The 24,591-nt window shown below is 31.3% G+C and overlaps 1 protein-coding gene across 1 annotated transcript; it reads left to right on the plus strand.

The window, feature by feature from the left end:
- The first annotated feature begins 505 nt into the window (after nt 1–505).
- On the plus strand, nt 506–14,444 carry LOC113514481 (alpha-2B adrenergic receptor). Its single transcript, XM_052895277.1, has 6 exons — nt 506–698; nt 1,038–1,336; nt 7,600–7,749; nt 8,413–8,513; nt 11,163–11,301; nt 11,916–14,444. Exons 1-6 carry the CDS (start codon nt 506–508, stop codon nt 12,492–12,494), a joined length of 1,461 nt encoding a protein of 486 aa, XP_052751237.1. The 3' UTR covers nt 12,495–14,444.
- Nucleotides 14,445–24,591: the final 10,147 nt, after the last annotated feature.

Consider the following 24,591-nt stretch of genomic DNA (forward strand, 5'->3'; position numbering starts at 1 on the left):
TAACTTTTAACGATAATTTTTCTATTATGTATAACAATTATATAAACAATTTTAAATTCAAAACGCTGCATGTGAAAAATGTAAATTTGCATGTATTAACAGACTAAAACCCGACTGATGGTATTCATATAGTGGTGTAAAAGAAATCACAATCATATGGGATCAAGTTATTGGAAGGTAAATTTTTAAATTTTTTAATTATTTTCGTATAATATTACGACGGCTACACTGAAAATTTTTAGAACTGGCTACTTGAAAACAATATAATAAAAAAAAATAAAAAAAATTTAAAATGGAACTCTTTACGAATAATACTGAGTATATAATTTATTCTTTTGTCATTTGTTTTACGGTTTGGCGGCAAATTGAAAATAGTCTGTGTAACGTTATCATGAACTTAACACGAAAAAATTTTCATGTTAAGTTCGTGCGATGATTTTTTATAACTTTCAATATCATCTAAGTCAACAAGAAAGTTATGATAGACTACGATTGGTCTTTCACGATGAAACCCCATCTCGTGCCACTGTTTACAACTGGTTTAATGAGTTTAAACGTGGTCGCACTAATCTCACCGATGATGTGCGATGGACGACCTTCTACGGCGACGACTGAAGATAACATCAGTGTTGTGCGGCGTATGATAGAGGCTGACAAAAGAGTGACCTATCAGCAGATCCGGGCAAGCTTATTGATTGGTATGAGTCAAGTGCACAAAATCCTCCATGAACATTTGGCGGTCAGGAAGCTTTGTGCCCGGTGGATACCTCATAATTTGACCGAGGCTCAAAAACTCCGTCGTGTTGATTAGTACCGTGAAATGCATGAAAGATTTAACGGAGGTGACTCAAATTCTGTGTTTGACATAGTTACAAGAGACGAAAGCTGGATTTATTGTTATGATTCCGAAACTAAAAGACAGTCAGCTCAGTAGGTGTTTCCTTCCGAGGAGTGGCCAACTAAAGTGAAGAGAGGTCGAAAAAAGATGATGGCCTCGTTATTTGGAAGGATAGGTCATTACACGACAATTGTTTTAGAGAATCGAAAAACAGTTACTGCAGAGTGGTACAGTAACAATTGTTTGCCACGTGTTTTGGAAAAAGTGCGTGAGAAACGACCTCCCAGTAGGATCCTCCTTCACCAAGACAATGCTTCGTCGCACACCGCCAGGCAAACGATCGATTATTTGGCGACCTCAGATGTAGAACTACTGGGTCATCCGACTTATAGCCACAACCTCGCACCTTGTGATTTTTATTTATTCCGAAAAATAAAAGAAAAACTTCGAGGAAAACGTTTTATGAACGCCGAGGAAGCTGTTGCTACGTTTCAGAAGGTCGTCGAAGATCCCTAAGGACGAGTGGGCAAAGTGCTTTTCTCAGTGGTTCTATCGGATGCAGCGATGTATTGACGTGAATGGACACTATTTTGAAAAGATAAAATAATGGTTAAAACTTGCTAATTTATACAGTTTTCGATTTTCTAAGGACTTTCCGTTTGACCCTCGTATTACAGACCATTAATTTAAATTCAGAAATAAGATAGAACATGCCAACAGACCATTAATTTAAATTCAGAAATAAGATAGAACATGCCATTAACTGAATAAGTTAACAAAGGACCGAGTAAGTAAACTCAAAGACGTATATAACTAGTGATATTATCCAGGAATAGACATGAAGACATGAATATTACCCAGTCCATTTCGCTTTATAGATGCAGCAGCAAATTAACGGATTGTCCGGCCATAGTATATATATATGTATAGTAGTAGCTATTATATATCTAATATATGGTATCTACAGAGCTACAATACGACAGACTAAATTATTCGTAGTAGATTCGAAATGTAACTATATTGTGAAATATAAAGTGAAATTAATATGAGTACAATGAGCTAAAATTATTGCAAATGAAATTATATCTGTATAGTATCTTTAAAGTAAATGTCCCATTAAAACCATTATTCAACCGATCATTCTATACGCTAGAGTGAGCCGCAACATTTCGTACCTTTATTTCAATCGTACAATAACAAGTAATGGCGTCTTTTTGTTGTTGTACCGTACTCCTAACGTTTTACCTTTTGGATAACAGTATCCGCAAATGGTTGCGGATTTTCACGTTTGATGTGAGATTCTTATACAGCACTGTAGTGGTAAATAAAAGAACCCAACTGAAGTGATAAACGCCCAAAGAATATAACAAATAAACGTGTCATAATTTTTATTCTAATAAATTTACTATACATTTATATTTTATTTCCATTTGTGTTCCCACGCGGAATTCAAAACTATTTCATTAATAATCCCCCTTATAAAAGAATACACTACTAAATAATCAACTATTTCTTTTAACAATCATTCTGCAAAGAAATTTGACTGAAATCTAATTCAGCAAATCTGTTTCAACAGCTTAGTTAAGTTTTATGCATGTTAACCGTTCGTGAAATGAGATTATAGAAATTGAAACTAATCATCCGGCAACGGTTAGTAGTGGATTATATTACGTGTTACGATACGAAAACTGTATGGAAATTATGAACACAATAGAATAATGAAGGTGAAGACCATTGACCTGAATCTTTGTAACTGGCAGAATTCGGCTCTGCTTTTAGGGTTCCCTGAACTTCTAGTTCATTCGAACTTACCTTAAGATCCGGTTTACCTATCCACCGCCTTGAGCCGACCAATAGTATAGCGCTCTGCATACTTAATCAGCGTTTTTTGGAATTCTCGAAAATTCCAACAATACTTTTTCTTTAAATTTTGCCAGGCTTGTTGCCAAATTTATCAAGCTACAATTCTTAACAATGCACCATAAGATTAGTCAAGTCAATAAAGATAACAATTCGTTTGCTTGGGTACCTCTGTCCCATTCGTATTTCAACCGTAAAGCAGTTTATATTTGCATGGCTGAGTTTCGGTTTGAAGGGTGGGATATGGCGTAAATTTACAGGGTACAAAAGAATAACACCTGAGTCCTCAAGAATGACAACGCATGGGGGGTATCATGGGCGAAACAATATACTTTGTTGTGTCCATGGTACTGCTCATGTCTATAGGCGACGGTTACCACTTTCCATCAGGTGAGCTGTCAGCTTGTTAGCCATTCTAAGTTGTATAAAAAAAATCTACTCGTACATGTATACTTTCTGTAATAAAAAAAAAAAAACTTAAAATATTAAGTACTTCCCCGTATAACCAGACGCATGCAATTTTAGATTCATATTGTTAAAATAAATTTCATGTCATAAATTTATAATCTCCATAAAAACTCGGTCACTTTTATGACAGCGTCATAAGATTACAGGATCAGATAATATCACATCCATTGTCAAAAAACGCAATGGTCAAGAAACATTTGATAAAAATAGGAGTGTAGATTTTTGTTCTTTATAGATCTCTGCGCATGAATGATTTTTTTTTTTGTAAATTGCTTTATACTCACAGCGGTGTTATATTCATCTATTCGTGCTTACATAAAGCAAAATTCACCAGATTTTATTAAGCCTTTGCACGGGAATAGCCTATATAAGTTAATTTCTTGTCAAGAATTCTAAACTTCTAATCCCAAGAAATGAAAAATTTCCTCGGAAGTTACTCACATCCTACTAACATAATACATAGAAATGAAATCTTATATGTCAAATACTGTATCAATCTCTTAATAAAATTGTAACCATAAAGTAACCTATAACCACAGATACTATAACTATTCTTTTTGTTTCAAAGTTTTCCGTGTCTTTTATATCTGAATATTTAGGTTAAGTCCTTTATATACCTTAACTTTTATCTTTTTTATTATGTTGACAGTTGACCTTTATACAAAATTGTAAAATTTAATAAAAATCTCATCAGAGGTCTCCTGTAGTCCTGTATAAATATAAAGATTTCTCAATCTGATATGCAAATGAATAAAAAACCACATCCTATTTTTTTCTCCACCAGATAATTTCATTCACTTGAGAAGCAGATAAGTCGAGCATTTTATTTTATCGAATTATCCTCCTTCAAGCGATGAGAGCCATTTACCCTGTTTTTAATTAGTGCGGCTTAATCTAAGACGCAAATATTCTATAAAATCGCAACAAGATAAACCTCAGGAGGTTTTTCATTAGTTTTTTTAATTAACCACTCTGAAAAAAAATGTTTTGTACACTCCAAGGCTTTCGGTAGAAATGTGACTCAAGACGACCTTTTGTGGGAAAAAACGCTGCGTTTTTGAAGTCATATATTTTGTGTATTTTCCACTCATCCAGTATAATATCTAACACAATACGCATAACATCTCTTAAGACTGATGCATATTCAAACCCAATGCTTCGAATTCGTCACTCGTATTTTTTTTTTATTTGGTGCTGTAAGGAATATTATTACTTTAACAACATGTGTAATATCGATAAAAAAAAGTAAAGTGGGCATGAAAGTAAGGAAAAACTATTATTAGTCAGAAAAACTTCTATAATATGCATAGACTCTCAAATAAAAGTATATCAATCAAATGCAAAAACATATGGACATTTTTGCTGTTTCGAAAGTATGTATATAAAAGTTGCGTGTACGATCATAATTTATGTCCATGTGTTTTCCATCGCGCTCTACCTGACGCTCTTTGTCTCGGCACATTGAGTGCCATTCACAGGCCGTTCAAGACGGAATCTTCCATTTTTTCCGACCTGGGACCGCCCCAATCGTCGTCTATTAAAGTTGTCCAACAAAACGTAACGGTGCTCTTGAAATTGAATCTGAAGATGAGATTGGTTTCTCTACTGAATAGGGTGTTTGTGATGGCAGTGAATTTTGCATAGCGGTATTATCAAGATTTAACTCCAAGTTTTTTCCCCACCGAAAAGATGGAGTGGGAACTTCAAAAACAAATGCAATTGAGCCATTTAGATCATCATAGATTCGTATCTATTATTTCCAAAATAATCATACATATAACTCATATACCAATTTCCAATAATACTTAATGAAAATGAGCTTCACATTAAAACGCTTGCATGAACAGCGTCAAGCAAAACGTCACATAGAAGAAAACATGTGCAAATTCAGCAATATTAAAGACTTTATTTTGGCTTACATTTTGACAGAAGACAAATGATTACAGTGGCGTGACGTCATTCACTGTAACTTACACTTTATTAAAAGTTATTATGAAAATAATGATTGGATGTGATTGTTTGAATATTTTAACGGGTTTTATTAATACTTGAAACGAATACCTAAGTATAAAAATTATAATATGTTTAACAATAATTCATTGCATTTAAAGTTTTCTGTAAACATCATTACGTGCAATTAAAAATCTTACGACTACAAATTTCATTTTACGAATCCTTACTAGGTAATATCTTAATAATATAATAAAATTCTAACTAATCAACGGTGTGCCTAGAGATATTTAAGAAAAATTTATATAACAGTTCTTAATAAGAGTAATAGAGGCCAAAACAATATTTTTTAGAAATATTGTCTGTCTGTCTGTATCAATCATCAAAACGTACCTATGAGTTTATCAAATTGCTATCACAACACCAAATGTCATTGCATTTAAACAGTGTTGCTGTTTCCAGTTCAAGTTTAACGACTAATCGCTTTTAAGAGACTTCCATAAATAGGAATTTCTTAATTTGACTGTACTGTTTACTGCTCAGCAATTCTGAGTCGATTTTCAGAATTCTTTTTGCAATCGAAAAGGTTGCTCTTGTATTAATCGAATATTAATTTTGTGTCAATAAGAATTGAAAATGAATATGATTCCACGTTCTATATTCAAATTATTTTTAATTTGATTTACGAAACAACAAATGCTTGTATGTATGTGTGTGTGTGTGTGAGTGTGTGTGAGTGTGTGTGTGTGTGTGTGTGTGTGTGTGTGTGTGTATGTGTGTCGCTTTTTGCAAAGCAAAATGTACTTTTTTAAAAAACATTTTTTAAATAAATATTGTATTATATAAACAAATGTATCCAGTCACAACAACACATTATCTATGAGTCAGAAAACAAATATATCAATTTAAATTATGAATTTTTGTTACAAAACCCTAAAAAGGGCCTGATATTCATTATGTGATCGGTCATCGGGCACTCGAATGCCCACCACTCTTCATACGACTTATCTCGGCCAATATTTCAAAGCTCCATTGAAAACGGACAATGGACTTGAGATTAAATTCTGTAAAAGAGCCTTCAAAATAAAAAATATTGTGTGGAACAGTTAATAAACGCAAGCGAATAAACATGCCCAAATTGTTTATCAAATAATTTCCTAATACAGTCATTATTATCTATTTATTATATAAGATCTGGATATGTATGTACAGTCAGAAATAATAATAATGATCGCTAGATCATTCCTGAGTAAATAGTATATTACTTACATACTTTTAAATATTTTATCTATTAATCACAGGTAGTCATAATTTTTTTAAGTATTTTTTTTCTTCTTTTGTATTATATTAGCTGTGTCCTATAGATCAATCTGTGGTTGTATCGTGTTGTTGAATAAACTATATCCTTCCTTAAGAAATAAGCTATCAAATGCACCAAAAATTTTTCAAATGTAATTGATAGTTCCACAGATGAGCGTGTTCAAACAAACTCCTCCATTTTATTATATTAGTATAGGTTTAGGTGTTATTTTGCAAAAATCACGTTAAGTTTTCGTGACTAACCATCCATTGTTAACGCTACTAGAAAGTACCTAGTACAGTAGTGAACTTTATTTTAAATAAAGTTTTTAGTCTTCGACGTTAAATCATCCTCCTGGAGCGGTATTTATAGGTAATCTAATGACGACAAAATAAAACAATAACATATCAATTACGCAATTGATATAGTAATAGCAAAAGTCAATCTTTTTTATTATTGATAAAAGAATAAAATAATATGTATAATAATTATAATGAAATAATGAACACTTAATGAACGAAGTGGGAAGTAGAGTAATACTTCCCTCTCCGCTTATAACTTGTCACATAAGCGTATTTTGCTGAGGAAGTGGAAATTTCCAATCGCTCTATCTCGATTGATTCAGGCAGGTGAATAATATATAGGGATTACATCTTTACCTGCTGATTACCATACTTTTGTGCCTTTCGTTGAACAGTATTGAAGTATTAAATATTTTTGTTACCTACCTTCTTTAATATTGGACGCGTCCTTCTTATTCTTTATATAAGGCTTCCATCGTGAAAATAATGATAATTTTCTGCTGATGTTAGGGCTGGAAAATAATTAATTTTTGTGCTAACATTTATTTTTTAAAACGTCAATATTTTTAAAGGGCATTGAACTTATTATACTTACTCAATTGATTATTCAGTATATTTTCTTCATGTCTCAAAATGACAGTTACCACTTACCATGAAGATAGTCGTCAGATTAACAATCCCAATATTGTAGTTTCTTTTTTTTAAGAAAAAAGTATTTTTTTGATATTGTGTTGTTTTTTGTAAAAAGAAAGCGATCTGTTTATAAATTTTATAAATAGGGAAAAAGATACTGGGTATAGATACTGTTTATTTTAATTACGTATCTACCTGAAATCGAATTAATTTTGGCCTCTCCTAATTAACATTCTCTTTGTCAACAGGTGTCCGATGACATCGGCTACGTGATATACTCGGCACTGGGGAGCTTCTACATCCCATCGTGCATCATGGTGTTCGTATACATTAGGATATACTTCGCAGCTAAGGCTAGGGCCAGGAGAGGCATCAGAAAAAATCCTCGACCAAGGCCGGTAAGTTAGTTTTCAGTCATTCTGTTATTTTAAATATACTATAATTTATAGAAATTTCATCATTATTATCACTTTATGGTAATAAATATTTATAGTATTCTATTTATAGCAGAATACTATTTGATTGTAAAAATGTATATGTCAGAGACATCAATGTTTACTTTGAAGACAATTGTTAGTTGAATTCTATATCTAACATGTAAGTGGGGACAATTATGTATTATAATAAAAATTATCATTATCATCTCAGCTGTTATCTGTTTACTGCTGAACATAGGCCTCCCCCATAAATTGCAATAAGGAACGGTCCTGAGCCACCTGCATCCATTGACTCTATTTATTATAATAATTTATTGAAAAAAAAAAAAACATAATGTAGATACACTCAAATAATAGAAACATACTGAACATAATATGAAGGTATCATATTGTCCAAATTTGCTGTTTATTTAATAATCCTAAACTTAACTTTCTATCTATTTATTAATAAAAATATGTTTATTTGTTTGTTATAACATATTATTGTTTTACAGCAGGAATAAGTAAGAAAATAGTAGTAAACGGAGTCCCATAAAATACTACCATTTGTAAATAAAAAAAGATAATCAGATTTAATTATCAAGAAATTATATACTAAATCTAGTAACTTCTATTAATTTCTAGAACGAGCAACAAACGAGCTTTACTAACCCGCCCAGAGGCACACGGCCAATGCCTGCGACTCACCCCATGCCAGCTGGACACATCAATACCAACAATAATGGGTAACATCTTCTGTATACTTCATATAACAACTTATTGGCTATATTCATTCGCCTCACAAAAGACAAATCAAATATAACTATTCTTTATCTTTCTACCAAATTCGTGAAAAAAGATAACAGAACTAGAGACGAAGTGTCGGGTTGGTAACGCCCACGTGACACCCCTGGAAAATCATAATAATATGACTTTTTACTGTATATGTGGTACGAGTATAAATAAAGATACTATTGCCAACCCTAGCTTTTGTCTTGCTCTTGGAACGGTTTATTCAAAATGCTTGTTCTCAATGAAATATGGACATTTAATGCTAATAATTTTTCAATTTAATGTTTCATCATCATTTATATTTGGAACATTTCAATAATTATTATGCTTTTCTTACTTCTTGCTTTAATGAACTGGTAAATCCATTATCTGTTAAGCCTTATTAGCTTTTGTGCACTGCAAATGTGTTCTAAACATTTGTTGTTTTTCTAGTGCCAAGAGTTACCCTATCAATTCATAATAGTGTAATAGTAGTAGCCCTATTCCAATAGGTAATACAATACGAAATATATTCCTGTTCAGGCGTATAAATATATCTATATAAGATTGTTATTTTCAGAAAAACACAGTATTAGTTCCATTCAAGTTAATCAGTTACTTGGCTTTATGCCGAAGGACATACGTGCAGATTGCATTTCATTTTTTTGTATAAGTCTTTGGACAACTGCCCAATACTCTGACTACTGCCAGACATTATTATTTATAATATGTAATACGTAATAAAATCCTACAATTTCGCTAGAATAAAACTTAATTCAATATTTCGTTTTCCATTATCTACTGCTGAACATAAGCCTCCCTGCAGTACTTTACTTTTATAGATTACCTAGGTTTATGTAACTAAAGAGCAGGTAAGACCGCATTGAGCGTTCATTGACTCCATACTAACATCTCAATGACTACCTACATATATATAACCTCTCTTTTGCCTATAAGGAGTTTTTTTGCTTCTCCTTTTATTTAAAATCTAAAATTTTCACTTCACAACAGTCATATTGCTTAATGGTTTAAGACCCTCACTCAAACCTCGGTAATTGTGAGTTACAATCTGTTTGACACCAAATTAAAATTTCTGACGAACTCGTCACTGTCGGTATTACATCATCAACAATAATAAAACGAAGTAATCTGTGAAAAGGCGGTAGGCGCGCCCCATACCACGTTGGATTCCAGTACCGTCAGCGAAATTTGGAAAAATGTAAGGCAGCTGTAATAGATATGACAGCAATTTTTACGATATTACCTACTAGCTGCTTAGTACGGCTTTACCTGTTCGTTCCAGTTATCTCCTCGGACATCTACCTCCCATTCTCATTGAAATTTCAGGAAGTCCTATATTAGTAAATATCACATCATAAAAGGAAAGACTATTTAGATTCTGCGTTTTCTAGTGAGTCTATAAATCAGATAAGATTAGGAAAACAAGTTTTCGATATAGACGTAATTTAAAGAAATATTAGAATAGTAATATTTGCTAACAGACTGTAATTAATATTGTGTTCCATAAAATAACCGGCATCAATTGTGGCAAAATTAGTTATTTTGATTTAAAGACTAAACCACTAAACCGATTTTGGTAAAAATTCTTTGAGGCCAATCTGTAAGTATATTCTTCCAGAAAAGAAATAATCCAAATCGGTTTACGATTAACGAAGTTATAAGGTAACAAATATAAAAAAAATCTATCGGATTCCTTCTTTCTGAAGTCGATTGAAAAGATAAAAGCATAGTAGGTTTTGTTTTGGTTGAGTTTGTTAAGAATCTAGTTACATACTAATTAACTGCAGCTATAAAGTGAAAACAAATTGATAAAAAATATTTCATTTCATGAAAAATTTTTGTTCTCAAAAAAATTATAATATGAGACCAATTTGAAAATGAACAGTCCTAACGAAGTAAAATCATCAAATCCAGTGCTAAAGAAGTTATTGGAAATATCATGATAATATGTGTAAAATAATAGAGCCAAAATAAAAACTTACTTTTATATTCAGTTAAAAATAGGATTAACCACATCAGAATTGAATGCAATTTAACAGATCTATTGTATTGGAAGATTGGCTTAGTAATTTACTAGGCCAATGAGTTGGAAACATTTTCATATTCACTGAATGTAAATAACAAAATCTATCGGTTCATTTCTAATGATAAAAGTATGGAAAAATGTGTCTATTTAATATGAATACTTTATGTGGCCGTTTTGATACTCAATTTTAATCTATTAATTAGAAAAATAAATGACACATATGATTCTTACCAAAGAAGTCGCTAGACAATATTGCCAAATTAGATTCAATTCAATCTCGTTTCCGAATCATGCTCAAGGAAATGGAATATATGAAATTATTGGAAATATCATGGGTGACATCTTGTATATCATATGCAATGGAAATGGAGACTAATAGCAGTTCTTGCAGACCTTGTAACCTGACAAATAAATATGAGTGTAGCATCAATGAATATTGACAATTTTCTATCTGAATAGCACAATATTATTTCGCAAATGGCAGACCCGCTCAAAATTTGTGAAATTAAGTTTATAATAATACATATTATTAATAAATTATCTACTACTGAAAAAGTCTCATATTTTCTGCTTCCAGGGAAACACAAATAGCAACTATAGAAACTCCACAAGTCCAAATACCAACGGTGACATGTGATTTAGCGTCAGACATATCGACAAGCGAAGCGGGTGACACCGTACCTCCTCCCCCAGACGAACGAAAAGATACGCTTAAGGTAAAAGTATTTACTTTTTCTATAATATTTAGAATAGCAAATAAGTTGACAGTTCATCGAATGGACACTTATCTATAAAGTCCACGGTACTCTTTGTAGATATTGTAGAATTCACAGCTTATGTGGTGCTTCTCCTGACATAATAATGTGAGAACGAATGTACCTAATACCATACATATCAGTGTATTTCATAGCGGAAAAAAATATTGGTAAGACAGATTATACAAACTTTGTCGTTTTTACGAAACATACCGTTAAGGAACAAGTAAAATTATCTTTTTTACTAGTTTAGCTCAATTAACTCTCTGATTAAATTAATAGAAAAATTATTTATCACGAAGTAAAATTTTCGATAACAGCTACATTACTGATACACAAATTTGGCTGTGATAAATTTTCTATTATTAAATTCTAATTAAATTTAATAATAGAAAATTTATCTAAATTCTAATTAATACGCACAATGGCCAAGTGAGAGGCTAAGCACGGAAAATGGAGTCCTTTTCATATTCACATTCACATTCTAATTAAATCACAATATTCAAGAATCATCTCTATTTACATATAGATTTCAAACACATTCTAGTTACTTACCTTCTACTTCTCTTTCTCAGGTGGTAACATCAGCGCAAGTAACAAAAAATCCGTTAGCATCGTGTCCTCTCAGAAGTTCGACGCTATCAGTGAACGGTGAGCTCCAACTTCAACAGACGCGGGGCCGGGCACCGAGCATGGCCATCGACGCTGACATGGTATCTGAACTAGAACCTTCTTCCTCAGATTCCGGCGTCGTAAGCCGCTGCGGAGGCGTCAAACCCCTAAAGCTGAGGATCTTCAAAAAATCCGACAGGAAACAAGAGAAATCTCAGCCCAGCAGATCCGAGCTAGAACCGGCATTGCCGAAGCCGCACAAGCCGAGAGATCCTGAGAGAGAGAAGAAACGATTAGCCAGAAAAAAAGAGAAGCGTGCTACTTTAATATTAGGCTTAATTATGGGCAGTTTCATTGCGTGTTGGCTGCCGTTTTTCTTTTTGTACATTTTAAAAGCTGCCTGCAGACAGTGTGTGATTCCGCCGAATGCATTTGCAATAGCATTTTGGCTCGGCTACATGAACTCAGTGCTGAATCCTGTAATATATACGATATTTAATAAGGACTTTAGGAGGGCGTTTCGCAGAATATTGTTTAAGTGATGTTTAGCTTACCTGTGCTGCTATAGATGTGTTGCCAACCGAATCATGTTGGCTCAGCGGCGTGCAGCACCAGGTCTTTACAATGTACGTTAATCGAATCATATGTCACGTTCACTTGTCATCACGTAATGCCGAGTGGATTGTGGTGAGTTAGACTGTTTGACTGCTGATACAAGAGTCATATTATTTTTTAAATCCTTTTTATTATCCGTACTTTTATCGTATTTCTTTTTTATTAATTCATCCTTTTTGCAGTGGATCAGAATAAGCTGATAATAATAATAATTATGATGCACTTTAAAAATAAATATTTTTATGGTAAATAACTAAAATTTTGAATGAAATTAATCGTATATGATATTAATATTAGCTTATATTCGTTACTACATTCACGTAGTAGTCAAAATAAAAAAAATATACGTAATTTAGGATTAATTGATATTAACCTTTACCTTCTATTCTAGATGACCATCCAATTAACAAATTACATACATAGCGTCATACAATTGATGCGTTAAATTAATTCGATTAGAAAAGTCTCTACTCGTATATGCTGATTATATTTTCATGTAATATCATGACAAACAGACATAACAAGTAATAAAATTCTAAAAATTACTAACTTGGATTTTAGTTTGTTATAAAAAAATATTAATTACATTTATTGTTTATTTTAAAAAGTTTAATACTTTAAAACATTTAAAGTGATTTTAAAAACTATTTTCTCTTATTTCAGCAGCCAAAAACTAAAGGGTTTAATAGAAAATAGGATGTAACCTACGTAATAAATAATAGCCATTGTAATTTCTTAGGTCGGCTTGTCATTAGATTTTAGTAGGGATAAATGTCATTTCATGTAAAAATAAATACGAATTACCTGTGGAAAAATAGAATGCCCAATCTCATACATTATATACTATATGTATATATTTATTTAGTATTAAAGTTACAAATGGTAATTTATTCTTTATTTAATTTCATAGTAATAGTAAATTAAATATATTCTACGCAATTAAACTAATACTTTCTAACATTAAAATATCCAATGTTAGAAGGAAACATTTAGAGATAGCGCCCTAAACTCCCAGAGCTAAGTCTATTTGATGAAGTTCCTCTTCTAAATTAGCCCAATTGAAAATCTAACGCAGAACCTCATTTTGAAATTACCATTTTAAAGGAAAAATATCTTAATCTAACCAATTCAGAATCAACATCAGAGTTCAACTATTTATCCCGCCCATTTTAAGTTATACAATTATATTATTATTATAATTATAATATCATCATCATCAATATCATCATATAATAATATTATCATCATTTGTAAAGGATAAAAATAATTCTTGCAACTACAATTATTTTTATGATTTGTCAAAAAATTCCATTGAAAATTAACAGTTTGAAAGTTTTATTGTTTTTACATGAAATGACTAAAACGTTTATTTGCTATAAAAATGTATTGTAAAGAAGTAAACTCGTTTTATTTATTGTAGATTTTTTTAATATTAGTAGCGAAATTTGTATAGTTAAACATACTAAACTGCAAACACACTAATGGATTTGAAATGATTATACATACTTATGATAACGTATTACTTTAAACACTGTATTATATTATTCACTAATGGAATTTCATAGCTTTAACTTGAATATTTTAAAACATAGCTTATTCTTAATAGCTAGCATTATTTAGAGTTTCTATACCATGCTAGAGACAATCCATAATATAAAAATATATGTTTCATCTTCCTATACATGTAATATAAATTATATTAGTTGAAATATATATTATAATAAATAATAGGAGAATATGTATTTGAAAATATATTAATTTGGAATTATATATTTTTATATTTATGGTAATCCCTTGCAGAAATACCCATACGCTTAAGGTACGTACAAAGTATTGTAGATTTTTGTCTAATTGTTTGCTGAAAGTGATGTCCTAAGATACCTAACACATACAACTACACTCTAATAATCTAATCCAAATAAAATAAAAAGTTTTATAAGAAATCAGAGATAACTGAAATAATATCAAATTAATTAAACGCTTAAAATTTTACCTCATTTTTCTAATAAAACTTTTATTAAAAAAATAGATTTATTTAAAAAGTAAAATAAATACTTGCTGTTTTCTAAAATTGTTATGTTTTGATTTCTTATAAAAAAAAATAACTTAGATAACTAATTCCTAATCACTTAAATTAATTCACAACACATTTTCATTAAAAAGCCGATTAAATTATCATTGTAAAGATGCGGTGTTTTAAATGGATTAGTTGTATTGTGAACATTTTTTCTATTTCTTCATACAAACACTTAAAATGTAAACGGATTTTTTCTAAATCCCAATTACAACATAAATAAATTCAACACTGTATTTTTTTCGAGAAATAAAATTTAAACTGCATTTATTCTTAATTACAGTGTTCGCAATATAACAATTCTATTCTAGGGTAAATCTATTTAAATAATAAAAAATGACTGTGCCTCTGTGCCTATCGAACGAGCACTACACAACAATAAAATGCACTTAATTAATTATATGTATATATTTATGTCAAGTTTTATACTTAAGTTGTATCACTTAAACCGTCTTTCTGATTGAATAAATGTTACAATAATAATTTTATTGATTGCGCTGGTCGCATATAATTTATTTATACTTAAACAATTTTTTTACTTCTGGATTATGTAAATATTGTACTTATGTAGAATAAGATATGAAGTAGAAAATAATATTAAATATAAGATATTAATTATTCCAAAAAGAACACCAAATACTTCGTGTAAATTTTTCTAAACTTATGAATAAATTTTATCCGAACAAAATCTTTACATAAATACGTATATCAATCTGCTCTATGATACTTTTTCCATAACTACTTAGATTTTTCTTTATATTACCAATTATTATTTTCCATAAAAAAAAATAGTAATCTTGTTCAAAGTTATAAAAATAAAATTTTAATCATACTTATGATTAGGTAAATATACCTTTATTTTAAATATAAACTTATACATTAATCAACTATAGGTACCTATGACTGATAATAGTATATATTTAAACCTTTTTCATTCTACTTAATAATGTATCCAAATTTCAAATATCTACATAAATGAACAACAACGACAATTTAATTCTAAATCGGTGTAAAATTAGATTCTGCATTAGACATTTTTAAAATAATTAAATGTAAAAATAAGTAGAGAATAATTATTTTAATTATAAGTAAAATAATAACACTGCAACACCATTGCCGTATTCGTTGTATATTAAATATTTAGAATAATAATAGTTTTATCAATATGTATGTACTGAAATTAAGAGCAATAGCGGATGAGCAAATTTTTTTTATATTCTTCTTTTTTTCTCATTAAAGGTTTTCATATAGTCTTCCAACGTGCGTGTGATCTTAATCAAATAATAGTATACCTAGTATTTTTTTATTTTATCAGAAATAACACCAAATTTAATTGTAAATATGTTTTTTTCCAACAGTAATCTCATTTATTATATTTCTTCTAATAGTTGACATTTAGTAGTTGCTCTTTATTATTTTACTATTTTTAATAATGCGGAGTAACAAAGATATCTAGAACCTCATAATTTAGCGCCGAGCCCTGGCTAATTGTGTGGGTTCTATTTAAAAATAAAATAAAATACTATTCTGTTAATAGAAATTAAATGGTTCATAAGACATTATGCCATTGCAAGTGTATTACGAACCCAAAATTACTTAGAAATAACGTATTATAATTGCAATAATTTTAATAAATCAACTACTGATTTACAAATTGTGAAATATTATTCTCTAAGTATGACACCCGTTTTCCAATAAACATACAGGTTTTTGTACAGTCTCCAATTTTGTGTAAATTAAAAAATGCCAGTAAATTCTTATTTAGTATAAAAACATTTAGAATGTTTCGTACACTTAATAATACAATACGTCAGTTACATAATAGGCTATTCTGTACTATTTAAAATCTAGCTACTTGTTCAATAAAAAATTGTTCTAAATTTAATAATATGATATTAATATTTATACTACTTATAGTTAGTTATACTGTAACCTATATAGAATTTGTTAAATATTTTAATTTTAACATTCGGAGTGTGTTACGTTTATATTGTTCTTTATTATAAATTATTATTATTATTATCGTCTAAGATTATACGATAATTATTATAATTCTTATCGACTCAAAATGTAAATGAAAAAATATACGAAGTACCAAATATACAAATTTTAATCTTTAATCTTTGGTTTTTACTTTTACCATAATTTAAGGTATTAATTTACTACAAGTATAATAAAAAACGGTTCTAAGTCATATTACCTACTGAAAATATATTTATAGGACGAAGAAATTGTTATCAATAGCGAGTAGCAACCACATCACCAGCTATATTGCAGGGCATATTGCTGGTGATGGGGTTGGTTTGGGTTGACCTAACAAAAAGATATATTGCTACAGCGTATAAGTTGCTCTACCCGGCCCCCTTAAGAAACCATAGTGGTTAATTCTTGATGAATTCGCCACGATAAGCTGTCTGCTTTTATTCTCATGTGTCGAGGTTTGCCAGTATCCAGCCAGTTTACACCGATTGAGGCGGGGTTATCATTCCATTGTCATCCATTACAATAACTGTAAAACTCAGTTGCTCTATCTGCTTTAGAGAGTTATCACTGAATAAACTTAATTTCTTTTCAGTTATCTATTCTTGAAGTTATGATTACAACTTTAGCTTGCTTAACCTTATTGCAATCACAAATGATCAATTTTATCATAAACACTATCACTATCAAGCATGTTTTGGTTTCGTAAATCACTAGAAATTGTTTATAACCATATATTCGGAACAGTCCTCTCTTTACAATGCAAGGAGATTGTGATTGTCATTTTGTTTTGTTTTCTTTTAAAAAAAATGAGTATGGAGATATTTTAGAATTTATAGGACATTTTTGTTAGAATTTAAAACAGTAGATCAGTTATAAATAAAATAAAATATACTAATGAAGGTAGTAATTTATGCTAAAGAATTCAGATGTAGAGAAGGGCACTTTATTTCGTTTTTCATATTCTTTATGCAACTTAGAATGGCTCGTCTGATGGTAAGCGATAACGATATTTATTAATTTCATTAATTTAGAGATAAAAAATACATTTGGTTAAAAATAAAAAATCGCTTTTCAGAATCCAGGGTTGTCGCCTACTCTAATGGAGAATCATCCTTCACTACATTTGTCTGTCAGATAAATCTCTCGCGAACCATTTCTTATTGATTTTATTGATTCTCTGAGCTACATATACGGCTGGCTCTCTTGCTTTAACATGCTTATCCTTCAGACTAAAATGGTAATTTTAGTTATTCTGCATCTTTATACATATTTATTATTAGTAAATACGTTTTATAACATTGTTTTTATAGCGACAAACAGTAAAATAGGACTTAACAAGATTCGACATTTTATGTAAGGACAAAGGAGAATCGCTTTTGATTATTTTTGTCTTGCCCATAAGGGACCACTTCTAATTATCATACAAGTGAAAATCTGAATCAGAATCCCCTCATGTTTGCAAATTTGATGAAATAAGACAAGCTTCGATGCGAGTTTGGTTTTGTGTTAGACCAAGATTACATTTGCGACCTCAATATATATAATAAAATGTCAATTAACTATAAAGTAGAACTATGCACTAATTCACGCACTTTTAGCACAAAAGCCATAAATAATTATAAATAGAATTTATTTCATTATTCCTCTCAAAACAAGTTGCAATTATAGAAAGTGTGTTGATAAGGACAAAAAATTAACATTACAAGAAGTAGAGTTTCAAATTTAACAAAGTATTAAGGGCGCCGCGTATTCAATAATTCTCTGATATATTGTTTCTTATATCTGTAATAATAAATGATTCTTATAAGTTTATTAAATAAGCTGGTAGTTTGTTTGTCATTCCCGATACTAACTATAAAAAAAAAGACATAAAATATAGTCAATTTAAAAACCTTAATAAACTTTATTTAATAAAACATATTTCAAACATTTTGTACGGTAAATACTCGTATTAAATAAGATTGTTAATTTCATGTAAAATCCACATGCCAGAAATAACCGTAAAAGATGTCTTAATTTATTTAGATACTTATATAGAAATATTAATAGCTCTAGTTTCACATAAGTTGCGGAACAATCACATACAAGTTTGCTAACTTATAGTCAACAAGAGTTGCCTGCATAAGCTGATGAATACATACAGGATCTTGACAATCATTAATAAATTATAACTCGTCTGAGTGCATGCATACATATCCATGAATTTATTCTTGATAGGTAGCACAATTTCAGGTAAAACCATACAGCATACGGCCCTCCTGAAGGTAAACGCCTACTGTAGCCTATGAACGCCTGCAATAACAGGTATTACGAATTGCCGATCCTGAAGAAACCTCTTTAACCCTTTTTTGAAAATCCCCATGCTTAAGTTTATTGGAAAAGCCTCGATAGGGAGCTTATTCCGTAACTTGTTTGTTCGCATTAAACGTGGCCATCCAGACTCAAAAATATGGGAGTGAACTTCCCGTTGATGATGATAAAAAGTGGCCGTGGACATCATATAGAACAATTTCTCTGAACACAAACTGTTGTACAAAGGGTAGAACACTCAGAATTAGGTAAAATCTTGACATATTTAAACAAACCTACTCAGTATCTTTTTTCTTTTTTATGCAACTTAGAATAGCAAACAAGATGACAGCCCACCTGATGGAAAGTGGTAACCGTCGCCTATAGACATGAGCAGTACCATGGACATAACAGAGTATACTGTTTCGCCCATGATATCTCCATGCGTTTTCATTCCTGAGGACTAAGGTGTTACACTTCTGTACCCTGTAAATTTACCACCATATCCCACCCGTCAAACAGAAATTCACAGCTATGCAAACACAACTGCTTCACGGTTGAAACACGAATGGGGCAGTGGTACCCAAACAAATGACTTTTGTACAAAGTCATCCTTTGGCTTTCTAATCACAAATCACAATACACCCTTACTTTATGATCACATTATATCTTAGTATCTTGTACTACCTTTACTAATGAAAAATTTGCCCAAAAAGTTCCTGATACCAATGATATTCGGGACAATAATTTGTACGAGAATTTATACGAGATTGAAATGGCTCTCAAATAGCTTAAAAACGGCAAGATACCGAGAGAGGACGAAATTACAGCAGAGCTTCTGAGAGTGGGTAGATAACTGTTACTTTGTCCTTCAGAGGCTACTAATCCATAATGATGTGGAGCCCGAGACGTTGTGCAGAAGTACAAGAGTCCTGTTTTTCAAGAAAGATGACAATACCCTTTTGAAGTACTATAAATGTCTGTCTCTTCTGGATCACGTCTACGTACTGTTATCGAGAGTCCTAACTCTTACGTGCAAACCCGACGACTTTCATCTACCTGAAAAAGCTGGTTTCCGAAAGGGCTTTATAAACATCAATGTCGAATACATCATTAATCACAGCGGAATCCCTGGGACGTGAATACTATGCTAAATAGCCTCAATAGTACTATAGTGCTGAGATAATCGGTAGGTCTTAAGATGTATATAGACAAGACTAAAATCATGTCACACCTATACCGGTTATGATTGAGAACACTACGTTCGAAGTTGTCTATGAGTACGTATATTATGTAAGTTAACATTGCATTATTATTTTGCTCGATATTTTTACGGTCCGTATGTAAACTTACTAACTTGCAAAGTCAGCGCTACGTCACTGGGGACGTGTCCTGCTAACTAACATCTAACATAATTGAAAATGCGATTTCAAATTTATGTTTGGCCCTCCTAATAAAGTTGTGGTGACATGGGACTGTTTGTTGGTACAGCTAGTTATGCTTTGAGCAAGTAAACGTTTGTGGAAGATTAATTGCCTTTATTTTATATCAAACGCAGGTACTCCAAGCAACGTGTAAAAGGTTTAAACGTCTATTTATACCAGAGAGTAACTATTCAACCACAACCATATGTAATTGCAAGGTTCTATTCCAATTAAATCACAGAATAAAAAATGAAATTATCAATCCAATTGTTTTTTTTTTCATAATACGAGTGGCAAACGAGCATGCGACTCATCTGATGGTAAATGACTACTACTGCCCGTGAGCATTCGCAACACCAGAGGTATTGCAGATGTGCTGTCGACCTCTTAAAAATGAATATACTCTTTTCTTAGAATAGAGAACTCCTTACTTTTTATGGGTGTCATAAGAGGTGACTAAGGAAACTTAATGGTCGAGAGATATAACGTCCAGCGTCCCTCTTAAAACATCTCCAAGGCCTAACTGCGATTGTCAACCCGTCTGCCAAGCATGGCAATTACTGACAAAACACTCCAATAGAGGAGGCTTATGTGAACCATTTAGGCCTACTTCAGTAGTGGATAATTAACGGCTAAAATGGTAATGTTCTTGAAGGTTATGATAGCCTATTGGTTTGGATTCATTAGGATGTATGGTGGATGTCTATCATAGATTACGAATAGTACCTGAAAACCCGTGTATATACGTGTAACTTTTTTCCAGAATAAATCATAGATATGATGAAAAATAACAAAATTCATCCCTTTTTACCTGTACAAAGACAATGCCACGGATACTGCTCTAAATTTGTTTCTTATCAATACAAAATTTAAAGTAAAATTTTATACAAATCGTTAAGACTTAGCATAAACATATTTTACCACTTAATAATCTGTGGCTATATCTTCCTATAGATCTCAAATAGTCCATAAAAAACAAGAACTATCACTAATATCATAATCCTTACCATTCATTTTTAATATCCTACCTTGTTTCCTGTTTGCTAGTGGCATAATAAGCAACACTAATTTGCCAATATTAAAAAAAAGTGGATAAAGTTTAGAGACGGTCGCAAAAAATTCGACTATTCAATTTGGCAGAATTTTTATATTTATGACCATCATTTTTTTTAGTCTGTTGTCATTTAGACAGTTTTACACAGTTAGGATAATTCTAACAGTACCCCATTTCACGCTGTTTAAAACACACTTGCATGAGATCACCTTAGCCTAGTGATATACTATCTTGACTTATAAATTACGTAAGATCTGAGTATGAATCTAACTACTATGGGAATAAAGCACTATGTCATAATAATATGTGCAAAAGACGAAAAACTCGAAATACAGCCCTATAGGCTTGGTATACCAAGCCACTTGGCCAGCATAAGAGTCTAAAAACTTTCTCTTATTCTAATAGTCTATATCGTAGAACATTTTGTGCATTATTAAATCCTCTTCATATAACATTATAATAAATACCTAAAACATCGTAAATTCGAGCGCTGTAGTAAAACGCCAGTCGAGACTTATAAATGTGATTTGGGGGAATATAACTTTCCAAATCATATTTACCGCTTTTAATTCGCAACTCAAGTATTAATTTAAATAAATCTGTCGTTCAATCTTCAAAACCCCCACTTTATTTAGGCAAACAGTTGGAAATTTTCAATTGAATTATATGCGAGAGTCGTCAACTGAGCGGCGGAGTAACTGATGATTATGAGACTTCTAAATGTACAATAATTGTAATTTGCTTATTACAATAAATTATATATGTACCGAGGTTGATACTTGGGCTACGATATAATCTATATTAAAATTAATAATATTATAAATAATCAATTCTTTATTCAGGTTACAGGACCCGCACTATTTTTATACAAATTGTTATAGATATGGTACTATTACAATTGATATTTTTTTGAATCTTGGCTGAATTTTTTCGACATGCAACGTTAATGGTTCATGTAGAAAGAATCCAGCCAGAATACTTGCTATCATGGCCAGGTTGTAAAAATAAAACATTTCATATATACTAGAACTACTAAATAAAAAGATACAATACACCCAATTAGATGTTAGAACGTTGAATATATTTAGTAATTTGTAATTTATCAGACAGTTTCTCATTAGAAATTTACAGAACAATTTTTTTAAAGTTACTACAAAATTACTATCTGTACTGTAATGCTATTTATACCGACAGTCTAGACTTTTTTGACTTCAGACTTCCTAGCATTAGTTAGAAAGTTAGCCAGGAGTTAAAGGAGTTCGCTGACTTAAAATGTGCACGCAAAGTAGTAGTTGCAGCATCTCAATATAACTATGGTTGGTATCTTTTAAAAAATAAAAAATAAAATTGAAAAATAAATAAATATTGTGTCTTCTAAAACGATATTCTACTCCATTTATCTTAATAGTACAAACTAGACATCATCACAAAGCAAAACTAAATACCAATTTTCGTGTGCATTAGCTATCTAACAATTATTGAGTTAGTGGAAATAACAAACGGATAGTTATTACAAGACAGCCTTCACAATGTTTCATGTATAGAAGTCAACTATATACAACCAGTGTTTGCGGTATTGCAATAATTTTATATTCTTAATTTATAAATAAAAACATACTTATATGTCGGCCTGTAGTAGTTAGCGCCTATTATAAACATATAATATAGGTAGGTTTAGCTTCACCTGTTTTCCCATACGTTGACGAGTCAGCTAGCTAAGCTCATTTATGCACCGCAACGACCATAACAAGTCCATTACGGTTGTTGAAACTATTAACTTACTAACCGCCCATTTTATCCCATTTGATGAAATGTTATAACCGTTGCTTTTAGATATAAAGAGTATTATTAGAATCATAGAATAGACTTTGTGCACATGGCACATCTAATGTATTGGTATTCCTGGGAATAAAGTGTTTTCGTATCCTATTCAATAATTTTACTGCCTTATCCCACCATTCAACCTTAAATACAACCATGTATGCAGGCACTATGCTTGGCAACAATGTAAGCGTGTTAAATCATACCACCAAAGTCATTATTTGTAAGTACTTCGTAATGCTCCATTCCACTTTGTTTTGCTGGAAGAAAACTCCCGCAGTGTTAAACTCGCCTTTGTGCATTTTTTCTCAGCTATTATGTATGTGCATGTATTATTACTGTTGAAGTATAGTTTATTGTGAACTTTATATAGCAACCCTAACTTTGTTTATGGTATTATAAAAAAAAAAAAAAAAAAAACTTCTTGTGTGTCAATGACAGAACTGAAAAAGGTTGTTTTTATTTCTCTTCTCCATCGTTAATAATCCATTTAGTTGACTTGTAATAACATATTTATTTGACGTGTAATAACAATAATAATCATAACAGGTTATGGCCCAGCCTGATTTTCCATTTATATGGTATTGTAATTATTCGTACAAAACTAGAACAATTTCCACAAGTCACAGCCGCCATTTTTTTTTTCCGGTTGAAAGTTTTTTGTTCAGAACTTCTTGAGGTACTTGTCAATAATGTCTGTGCGATTAGATAAAATCACAGTGGACAAGTTGGAGGGTGAAGGTAATTGGATTTCATGGAAATTCGATATCAACTTACAAATAACCCTACATGGAGTTGAGGACCATGTGACCGGTGTAGCGCAACAACCAAAAGATGGAGAAGAACCAAAGTCTTTCAAATTATACCATGAAAAGGAATCAATTGCAAGGTATTTAATAGGTTCAACAGTAGGCAGAGAGCCGAAACAGCACATTTTAACCTGCAAAAGTGCGAAAGAAATGTGGGATACTCTTCATGCTGTGTATGAACAGAAAAATGAAAGAAGACTGGATCTTTTGTACTGCGAGCTATTTACGTATAAAAAGTTACCAGAGGACAGTATAGCTACGCATGTCTCTAAGTTACAAAGACTGTATACTCAATTAAACTTAGAATTGAAAAATGAAGGCAGTACTTTGCCTCAGTCCTTACTTTTAAACAGAATACTGAATACATTGCCTGTTAACTATCTTGAGTTCAAAAATGCATGGGAATCTGTCCCTGCATCGGATAGAAATGTAACCACATTAATGGAACGTCTTCGCTTACATGAGCAAAGATTGAATGAAAGCAAACCTGAAAGTGAAGTCGCTCTAGTTGCAAAGACTGAAAAGCGTATATATAATAAAGGTCCAGTTTGTAATTATTGTAAAAGAAAA

This window comes from Galleria mellonella, unplaced genomic scaffold (genome assembly GCF_026898425.1).
Source record: "Galleria mellonella isolate WM207_F2 unplaced genomic scaffold, CSIRO_AGI_GalMel_v1 utg270, whole genome shotgun sequence".
Classification (NCBI taxonomy): Eukaryota; Metazoa; Arthropoda; class Insecta; order Lepidoptera; family Pyralidae; genus Galleria; species Galleria mellonella.